Source organism: Simochromis diagramma, unplaced genomic scaffold (genome assembly GCF_900408965.1).
Source record: "Simochromis diagramma unplaced genomic scaffold, fSimDia1.1 OVJJ01000302.1, whole genome shotgun sequence".
Classification (NCBI taxonomy): Eukaryota; Metazoa; Chordata; class Actinopteri; order Cichliformes; family Cichlidae; genus Simochromis; species Simochromis diagramma.
The window spans coordinates 1425012-1436139 of NW_024386792.1; the positions used below are offsets into that span (position 1 = coordinate 1425012).

General features: G+C 39.9%; 1 protein-coding gene across 1 annotated transcript in view; it reads right to left on the reverse strand.

Moving 5' to 3' along the window:
• The window catches only part of tmem131l (transmembrane 131 like), a 32815-nt gene extending 22974 nt beyond the window's left edge, over positions 1–9841 (reverse strand). Inside the window, exons 1-3 of the mRNA XM_040023724.1 lie at positions 9650–9841; positions 8827–8900; positions 3247–3290 (exon numbers count right to left, since the gene is read on the reverse strand). Coding sequence (XP_039879658.1) covers positions 3247–3290; positions 8827–8900; positions 9650–9773 — 242 coding nt within the window. The 5' untranslated portion in view covers positions 9774–9841. The remainder of the gene's footprint in view (positions 1–3246; positions 3291–8826; positions 8901–9649) is intronic.
• Between the last annotated feature and the right edge of the window lie 1287 nt (positions 9842–11128).

The following is an 11128-nucleotide window of genomic DNA, read 5'->3' on the forward strand; positions in this document are numbered from 1 at the left end:
ACATAATAAGGGCTTCCCTCTCACATTCAGTATAGCTCTAATTGTTTATTAATTTCTAGCCCGTTAAACAGTATCATTTCAGTCTTAGAGTGGAAAAACTGTGTGTGGGTGATTGTATGAGGGGTCAAATGTGAAAGGGAAATGAGGTTGTGTGCTTGTACAGAGGAGTCCCGTGCCATGGCTAGCATTGTTGTTTCAAGGTCAACAGTTTCACCACATAGCTATTCATATAATTAAAAGCACACTTCTCTACTGACTCGGAATACAAGACCACCTGCAGAACAATGTTAACTTCTGCAAAAATTCTGAACAAATGTTAAAACGCAAAGTGAAACACACTCCTCTCTCTGTAGTGGTGAGTAGTGTCAGGCTTCGTTCAGATCTTCAAAGGTTAGCTGGGGGCTTTTAGCTTGTCATGTGCATTAGGAACTTGGAATTTGCTGTAAATTCAAAAGCAGCTGCCCATGAAGAAAAACCCAGCCTCTTAACAAGCACACCACTGAGCTGTAGTCTCAGGGTTCTGTCCACTGCCACAGTACAAAAATAACAAGTTATGTTTGGTGCTATTTGAGCTCTTGGATATAACTCAAATAAAGTCAGTGTTAGCAGTGACCTGAGCCACGCTCCAGGGAAAGGGTTAGGACTAGACAAGGGTTTAGATCAACCTTATTCACAGACGTGTGAACTGACAATGACGTTAAATCCACATGCCACAGTATTAACAGTATACCTCGATAAAGCATTATCATAAATGATCCTGGTGGAGAATAAAGTAAAAAGGCCTAAAAAGAGAAGGATGTAGGACTAAGATATTTTGACGCACAAGAGCACAGACAGAGATATCATTAACCTCTGCATATGCTGCCTGCTTTGCTCTTTAGGCTGGGAGAGGGTGACGGCAGGCCTGGCAAGTGCCTGATAACCCAGGCACGAGAGGCCTCACGGCTCAGGAGGTCTTGAGGTCAACCAGAACTGCAAAGCCTCTTTTGCTTCTCACCTCTCAAGATTTAAAAAATAGTCATATTCCCACACTGTTCACCAACTGCTGTCTACATGCAAATCACATTAACCTCGAGATGCTTGTCAATTTAAAACAGCTACAGATTTAGTCTTTCACGTTTATGAAAGCTGGCATTGGCTAAAAGCTATTTATTTTAACAAAAGGTTTTAGTGATAATGTTTTTTAATAATCAACACTGACTGCATGATATAAAAATACATTTATTTTGATATTACTAAATTAATTAAGTTGCCTGCTAAACTCCATATGTGGTTTATTCAGACACTTTCTATTGCAAATATTAAATGAATTTACTAAACTACTGCATGCTGATGCTGACGAGTGCACTGAAATGTCTCTGTGGTAAGGTAGCATCAAAATCAACCCAATATTAAAATGGTACAAAGAATTGAGAATTTCTTCAACCTGACAACCAATTACAAACGATTTGATCAAGTACCTTGCATTTTCCACAAACATTTTTCCCGATTTTCCTTTTTGGATCTTTCAAATAAATATCAGAATCAGAATCAGAATCAGAATGGGTTTTATTGCCAAATGTTGAGCGGGTTTACAACATTAGGAAATTGCTGCGGTGCTTCAGTGCAAACATGCTGTCATAAATTGCGCTTAAATAGACATGAAAAAATAAAAGTAAGAATAAGAATTAAAAGTGCTACGTAGAAAGATATATACATGAGTGCAGGTGGTGATCAGTGCCAAAACATGGAATCATGCAGTGAACACAGCGTAGGGTCATGAGTTAGTGGTGGGGACAGTCGTACGTTTATTGTTCATGTGTCCAACAGCAGAGGGGAAGAAACTATGATGATTCCCATTTAGAAGCAATCTGTCATTCTGAAACAGGAAGACTATGTTTATATGACCAAAGTAGCTCTAGTATCTTTTAAATTTGTGTTCTATTGATATCCAATCATATGCAGCATGCATGCATCTTTTCTTTCTTTGCAAACCCTTCCTTCTCTCCATTTTTTCTCCTTACTCCCAAACTCATATCAGGGACCTTGCTTTAGGTTCCAAGAAAACGAAAAATGCTTCTAGTTGTGCCAGTAAAATAATCACTTTGAGTAAAGACAGGAAGAAAACACCTTTCTGGGAACATTGGACTGCCATGTATCTGACTCTCTTTGCATGAGTGCAAACCAAAGAATGTGCAGGACAGAGGCCAGATATGCTGTCATAAACGCATTAGCTCCACAAAGCAGCCTTAGAAGGTTTCTTTTTTTTGAGAGAAAAACAGAAAGTACTTTCTCATTTGATTCATTCAAACTAAACTGCTACAATGAGCTCACCATCCACAGTGAGTTTGACTAGACCGTCAGCTCCCAGCAAACAAAACCCATTCAGAGACCGTGACAGAGAAAACATGTACGCCTTTTTCAAAACACGCAGATAATTAAAAAAAAAATCAGGGATCATGAGACTTGGTTAGGAACACACTGATAAGCAGAACAAATAATGGAACAGTTATCAAAAAAATCTTATCTTTTAAGGCAGGATACACTGCCTTAAAGATAATCAGTACAGTCTCAGAGATTGTATTGAACCAGCATAGGCACTAGAGATTTTACTGACATTTATTCTGCTCAACAATTATTTTTGGAAAGATAACCAAGAAGGCTAAGGCAAGAAAATATTTACATGTGCAACTGAACACGCCTCAAGATTGCTCCATTTCTGAGCAGCCATCAACACCACTAGCCTGATAGTGAGCAACACTATGAGCTGTTGAGATTCTGAAGAAAACGTCTATTTTTCCAACCAGTTTTAAGCAGGAACAGAAACAGATGGGAAAGACAGAGCTCTCCTCCTTTTTCTTTCAAGGAGTTCTAAAATTAGGCAGGAATTTGGTTCTGTGCCTCTGTAACGCACGCCCCCAAACTCTCTCCATCACACCCCCTCACTCACCAAAATAAACAACACAGCCTGCATGCAGGCAAAGACTTTAAGCTACCGGTAGTTACACTGAAACCACACTGCATCATTTGTCTGTGTGAAGAGAAAAAACACGTCACCCAGCAGCTACAGTTTAAGGCTGCATATTACACAAATCCCTTGACGCAACATCTTTAAATGTAGAGCGTACAGTAGAATTTAAATTTGCACCCTGCTAAAGAAACCCTTATGTATGACAAGATCTCTATGTAGGTTTGTTATTTGTTGGCCATCATGCGTCTTGTTGGCAAGTCTCTACCTAGGTATTCAGTTTTAGCTGATAAGCTTACCTGCCCTCGAGTGGAAGACCCTCTTTTCTTCGCTCCTTCTCCACCTGAAATTTGATGAAAAAAAAACAAAACAAAACAGATAAACCAATTTGCATCAAATTTGATTTTACTGTGAACCTGGAACAGTCAGTGGAAACTTAAAATGGCATTAGAGCTTGTGCATCCTGGCTCTAACCTCATGTCTGCCAGTGTTGGTGGACTGTCATGCAGTTCTTAGAACAGGGCAATAAGAATCTGCTTTATGGATGACTACATCTTCTCTCTACTAAAAAGGGCGTTTTATGTCTGAACTCATCTTTACAATGGACCCCCCTCAATCTACACACAATACTTCATCCACAGTGACAATGCAAAAATGATGTCCTTGCACAGAAATATCCCATTTAAGTAGGTATTCACACTTGAGCTTATGTGTATTCTAAGATCGCCCTGAAGATGTGCTTCAACTTGTTAAGACCTCATGTGCCCCTTAATTCAATTCACTGAATAATCTGGGAAGGATACTGTTTGCCTATAAGGTCTCAAAGCTGATAAAGTAAGTCATAGTGAAAACTAAGCCATGACCCAGCCTTGAAATATTTACACAGACCTGTGAAACAGGACTGTTTCCAAAGACTAATTTGAGGAATGATACAATGTCAGCACCATTATAAGTTTCCAGATCATGTTAGCCTCCATCATTCTCACAGGGAAGAAGTTTGTAAGCAGAGTCTTCATAGACTTGAGCACACAACCAAACTGATTAATTGGAATTGAGAATGATGAACTTCAGTTTGACAATGAAGATCATCTAGACTTCCTTTGTAATGCTGGGAGGACCTTATAGAAAGACAAACAATGGTGCAGGCAGCACTCACAAATCAGATAGTTATGTATAGTTTCTTTTACCAAGTCACAAAACAACCCACAGGGGGCTCGTCTCAAGACACCTGAATAAATCAGATCATGAAAAGCAAAATCCTCAGGTAGCCATGGCTAAATAGTCTGAATAGTAAACCTTTTCCACCTAACGTTAGGTAGTTAATTTGTGGGTTTGACCATCAATTGAACTGTTTAATTGGCACTGAACACTACACCATCTGAGAAAGTATGATTATACATAAGTAACATAGTAACATAAGTAACAGTCTTTTCTAATTCTGTTTTGTTCAGTTTACCCAGTATTCCCCACCGCAGGGCTCGCAAAATCGCTAGCCCGACGTCCCGGAGCTAGCGATATCTCCGGTCGGGTGACCAAAATCTATCTCAGCCCCGCCCGTCGGGCTATCATGATAACCTGACGGGCGGGGCTGAGATAGATTTTGGTCACCCGACCGGAGATATCGCTAGCTCCGGGACGTCGGGCTAGCGATTTTGTGAGCCCTGCACCAGCGTATAGATGAGTTTGTCCTGAAACAAGGTTCTTGCACCTCTCAAATGGCTGAAGTCGTGACAGACAGCATCTTTAATGTGGTTATCAGCAGCTCAAAACATCATCTCAAAGATGAGAGCAAACCTCACTCGGAGCATGTGCACTGTAATCGTGAATTAATCATCTGAAAACTTTGGAAACTTGTTTTTTAGGACTTGGGGGAAAAAACGCATCGTTTTAATTTACATTCCTAAATATTATTTTGTTTCATTTTTATTCTGACGGTCCTTTTGGGTAATGTTGAAAATACATTTGATTATTTTCAAAGTCTTATGTTTCTTGGGTCATTTGCTGTAGGAGGAGTCAACAGGGTGATATTCACAGGTGGGCAGACGTGAGCAGGTGAGGTACTGGAGCCTCGAAGAGGTTTGCCCACAGGAAGCGAAGATAAGAATTACTGAGATAATCCTTGACTAATCAAAGAAAAATTGGCAGATAAGTCGACGACTAAACTGATCTTTAGTTGCAGCCCTAATATACACATAAAAATGATTTTGGTGTATTCCAATTTTTGTGAACTTATACTGTCAGCATTAACAATAATCTTTTAAAGGTTTTCTTTTTTTTTTTTTTTAAATTAAACTGATCCATGTTCATGATAAAACACTGACTGTTTATATAACTTTCAAAATCTGCACACATTTTCAGGATCATCTGTGCCCACCCAGTTAAATTAATAAAGTACCGCAGACTACATCAGTTCAAATGATTCCCGTTTGCAGCTAATAAACATCACACACAAATAACGGGAACCAAACGTGGACAACACAAAAACGCAGGAATATCTCTGAACAACTGAGTTCAGCTCAGATTTGCCGGTCACATCCTTCTGCTACCGGACCCGAGACCTGCCCGTGTTGCGGTTCTGTGGAACCCGAAGAATGGAAAGAGACGGCAAGGAAGACCCAAAATAACATGGAGGAGGACTTTCCTTGAAGATTTACGCTCAGCCGAACTGTCATGGGATGAAGCAACAACTGCTGCGATGGACCGAGTTCAATGGCGCTCTCTTGTCGCCCAATGCGCCGATCGGTGCGGGAGAGTCTAAGTAAGTTGGTGGCATTTAACAAAACGTCACTTTTTTAAAAAAGTAGGAAATGCATTAGCAGATTTAGAATTGAAGTGTAGAAGACCTGACCATTACAGCTGATTGTAAAATAACATAGGACAACTTGAATGGCGTTCTAAAAGAAATTTTTGAAGGATCCTTTAACAGATTTAAAAATGTCTTATCTGCACAAAAACTGGTTCCTATTTGTATCATATTGGCAACCAAAAACCCATAAGTGAAATTTAAATGCTTTACAAGCAATGGATATAGAACACTATTAATCACCATGAAAAACAACTATGCTCTTTAATTCTTCTTTTTCTGATGTACACATAGGTTTCATGCAGAATAAAAAGCATACTACCAGTCATTCCTTCCAGTATTACATTTGTGTGAAGTAGGAATCTAGTTACCCAAAACATTTCCCATGTACTAAGCACTGTTTTATGGTAACAGTAGTGATGGGAATATTTAACTGAAAGCTGTTACTTCTGTAACAGATCTAACCCCGATTTCTGTAATAAAGGTGTGTAATATGCTCGGCATGCTCAGGGTAACAAAGGCCCGTGTCACCATAACATGAGGAAATCCTTACAAGTGCAACACTTCCTTGGTCCTATTTTGAAAGTTCACTTGCTGATAAGGGAGTGCCCTAGGTCTTCCTACCTCATATTTTACTGTCCTACTGGCTCAGTAGCTAGGCTTCTTTTCTGGCAGGTTCAATAATTTAGGTGGCGATGGGAGTCCTTGGGTTTACATTCTAAAGTAAGCTGGAGGGCCACTCTAACCAGAACCTGCAGCAGATGGAGAAGTGGTTCATGTGCTGCTAAGCAGAGCTCACCAAGGACGCAACGCACAACAAGGACTACTCTCAGCAGCTGCAGTCTGAGACAGTGGATTGGAGTTAACGTGCTGGATGAGAGGCTAACCGAACGACAGCTGATTCATTTCTTAGCTATTTTTCCCCCCTCTTCTGCTATTTGCAGAAGTTGAATGTACACACTGAATTATTTAATAACTGTGAAACTGCATGAGTCTTCTTTCAAGACAGATATGTACATAAACATATTGCCACTGCAAAAACAGCCCTGAGCAAGACATTGAAGCTAAAATTAGTCACAATGGAAGTTAGATCCACAGCTATTATTGTGCAAGTGTGGAAGTTTCTGGTGTTCTTCCAAATAGGCAATTTTTAAAGCAATTGATGTTTCATGCATAGTGCTCAAGCACAGTATAAATTTGTGTAAATAAAATAAAATAAAATTCAGCTATAAGAGAAAAATGCAGAAATTTCCATTAAATGATGTAAGGCAGACATGTTGCCTTCGCTGCACACGGACCAGTGAAGCCACAAAAAGCCCTGGGGGGTGTGTGAGTGGGTGAACGAGAAACACTGTAAATTGCTTTGTAGAACTGCTAAGGGTAAAAACGCTTCATAACAGCCGACCATTTAACCACATAAACCTTTCCCCAGCATAGCAGAAACTACAGGCCTCAGCCTGAAAAGCTCCAGCTGATGTAAATTTCTTTCAAGAACTCCAACACCTTTAATAGTTCAACTAAATGAAACAAAAATAATTTCACTAGAGTGTGCACAACAATAAAATAAAAGCTTATGCTGCTCACTGCAGCAGCTGAGCTGATAAAGCATGAAAAGGAATATTCACAAGCACAGCAGCAGTGTTTGTAAACGATGAGTGCAGAAATGACAAAACCCAAACAGGAAGATGAAGCAGATAAAACTGCAATTTATTTAAAATTACCAGGGAACTTCAACCAATATCATTAGACCTGAGGCCAATCTAAACACGTGACCCATAACGCATGTTAATGGTTACAAAAAGCACAAGCAAAGGAAACATGCAGCATTTACTGCAAGTATTACAGGAATGTATTTACAGCCCAGATTTGATTCTGACGATATATCTGCACATATGACACTGCATCTCCAGCATCACTACTTCAGTGAGCCCACAGCACTGGGGTAGAAGATAGACATCCATGTTATGCTCTGTTTCACATAGCTCATGTAACTGAGACAATCGCTCCATCCAATACTACATATGACACTCAACAATGTCAACAAGCCAGTCACCTGCTAACTGATCTGCAAGGTAGGGGTAAGTGTGGAAAAACAAAACACAAAAGAAACATCAAATTCCTCCCCTCGGCATATGAATTATTTATCAGCGTATACAACTCACACTAAGAACTATCTGCAATGCTGAATCAACTGCTTCGGTGTTATCTCTGGTCTCTGGCAATTACCGTAGGGTGCACACCACAAAGCAAGCTTGTAAAAAGTATACTATACAATGGCAAAAATAAACTCTCTGCAAATGTTTCTGTGCAAAGGAGGCCGGCTTTTAATCTTTTAATTGGACACAAAAGAATAATATTGAACTCTTTTTAAAAAAAAAAGAAAAAAGGTATGCAAATAGTTTGCATCTAGTTTTTCACCTAAAGCAGCCAAACTCTCAACACTGTCTCCATGCAGAGTTTTTCAGGAAAAATGCACACACCCCTTTCAGGTAACCTGACAAGCCAGCTGGTGACTTCATGATAGGTTTATCAGTAAACACCGAACTTGTGCTGTTTACCCTTGCTCTTGCCTCACAATTACATAATAATCACAAACACCCACTTGAAAATGACTGGAAGTACTTAAAAAAACCCAACAACAACAAAAAAGAACTGCATAACCTAGACTAAAATGTGTGAACCACAAAGCCGGAAGCAACTGCGAAGAAGTCTTCAGGCTGTCAGCGTGTGTTACTAACTGAACTCCACAATGGATAGCACGTACAAAAGAAAATAAGGAGGAGCCACATGGCAGGTGACCTCCCACTCTGCCTTCACTTTGGAGTTGTTTAATGAACTGTGACTACTAGCAAGATAACTTTTCTTGATAACTGTGTTGACAAAATCGTGGCGGGGTATTGACGAGTTTTTCCCTCTCAAACACACCCAAATCAGTCTGCAAACTGAGTCCAAAAACATCGGTGATGCTTTAACCCACACGTGTTCACTCATGCTGTCTGATGAGCTTTTTTTTTTTTTTTTTTGAAGTGTGCACATAAAGAGCCAAATACAAACACAGCCATTAGAAGGCACCTACCTGAAGCGGGACTAATGGCTCTGCATCCTCTGGTTGCCAGACCTCGACCACGCTGGGTGACATCTGACTCAGATCTTTGTAGGGAACAAGAAATCAAATTAACAGTTAGGTGCTGCCCTGGGAAACTGGGCAACATGGAAAACAACACACTCTGGTGGAAATGCATCCAAAGCACCCGAAAAGATAATAATTATAACATAAGTAATTAAACCTGCCAAGCCACAGTAGCATCATCTCTTATTACGAATGAATCAAGGGAAACGGAGTGGACGAGAATGACAGGCAAGTGAGGAAATGAAGCCTCACAAAGGCTGTTTGCTAGCTGCTTGTTTAGCAGGGGGTTAGCTCGGTGGCTAACGAACTTGGGGAAACATCTCCCCTGCTGCTGCAGTAAACACGACTGTATGGTCATGTAAAGGGCAGCTTACAACACCGCGTAGATTTATTACAGTAACAGCCGCTAAGTGGACGTTCAAAGTCTCGACAACCCGCTACTTCCATGTCTGAGCAACTCAGTTTCGTTAATTCAAACAGCAAAGGGGAATTGGAAGCTAGCAAGAACTAACATTAGCGGGGTGATAAAGCACTAGCTACAAACCTCTCCCGAGTAAAAACAAAAGAAAAATAAAAACACCACTTTAACTTTTATTTTCATTATTTTTCATACACTTAGACTGGCTGTGGACATTTCAACTCGTTTCTCGTCTTCCACAATAACAGCCTAGCAAAATTAAAGCACATTTCTTCTCTTTTTTTTTCTCTGCAACGGTCGCTTGAACGTACCAGCCCCCCAAAGCGGAAAATAAAGACGAGAATAACAAACCTTGGAGCTGAGCACCTCCGTGCTGAACGCAGGGTAAAAGTAACTGTAGTATTCCTAGTAGTATATTGATCCACGTTTTCCTGTGACAGTGGCTGCCTTGGTGGAAGTCTTGTAGCCCCGCCATGCTGCCCTCTCTGCTAGCAGCCTGCCTTGTGTTTCGCTGCGTTGGTCTTTCTTTCTCTCAGCAAGCAGAAGCAGCAGCAGTTCCCTCCCTCTCTCCCTCCCCGCCTGCTCAAGCAGGCTACAGGCACTGCAGCGAGGCACGAGGTAGAAAGCCAACAAATACAATTAAAAAATAATAACAAGTCTTTATGCAACCCTACATAAAACTATAAAGTAGCAGAATACTCGAGGTGAAACAACTGATCAAACGCTGTATTGAATCAAATGCTGATATTTCTGACTAGCTTTAGTTAAGAGCTGCTATTTGATATTAGAAATTAAAACATAGTTAAACTTATCTGCACTTCAACCCTGCTAGAACACATCCCCAGAGGGTACAGCCCCCCCCCCCCCCCCACTGAATGGCTTTGTACAGAAAAAAATAACACAAAAATTACAATTAAAATGCGCTGCTATTAATGGCAATACACCAGGAGATCTCAAGCTGAGTGACTTATAAAGCATTTAAATGCTATTGTAGATCAGCCGTGATCTGTCAATTTAATATACATGTACTAACAGTAGGTGTAAACATTGAGATTCTGGAAATACTATCTGTAAATGAGATCTGCTTGGGCTTTATGAGATAGAACATAAAAGTCTGACTTACACATGGAGTCCGGGTTCATGTTATAGCATATACAACTAAACTAATAAAAATATTAGTGTCCGGTATAGAGAGCCTTTCACTCTGATTCCTTTTAATCCATATTCTGCTAATGTGTTTGACATTTTTACTACAGATGTATTCTCCAGTCCTGCTACTTTTACTTAGTGTCAGTAAGTAAATACTTCTAAAACTGCTGGTGGCACAGTATTTCCAAGTGGGAAGTGACTAAATACATTAAACTCTACTTAATTTTAAGATAAATGTTTCATTTCAGGCCAAGATATTTAAAGGAAACTTTGTGTCGTAATCTAATAAGCATACACAGAACTTTAGTAATAATAGGCTAGTAATAATATAATAATGCATAAGCTTTCAAGTTGAGTATTATTAAGATTTCACAGTGTAAAAATAGTCTTCTAATATATTTGCCCCCCGTCCAGATTAATCCTGTGTGGCCTTGGCAGGCAGTTGTATATCAAACAGTAACTTCCCACACCTTGATCTTCTTCAGCAGTAAAAAGCAACCCACACTTTGATTCGTAATATAATCGCTTAGTCACAGGGGATATTTCACTTCATTTGTGTGCGATTCTTTTTACTGAGGTGAGATTTGAATGCAGGAATTTTACACTGTTGTACTGGCAGTGTCAGCATGTAAATCGAGAGTTGAAGAAGGTACTGAGGAGCATTTGGAAAGGTGTAATAAA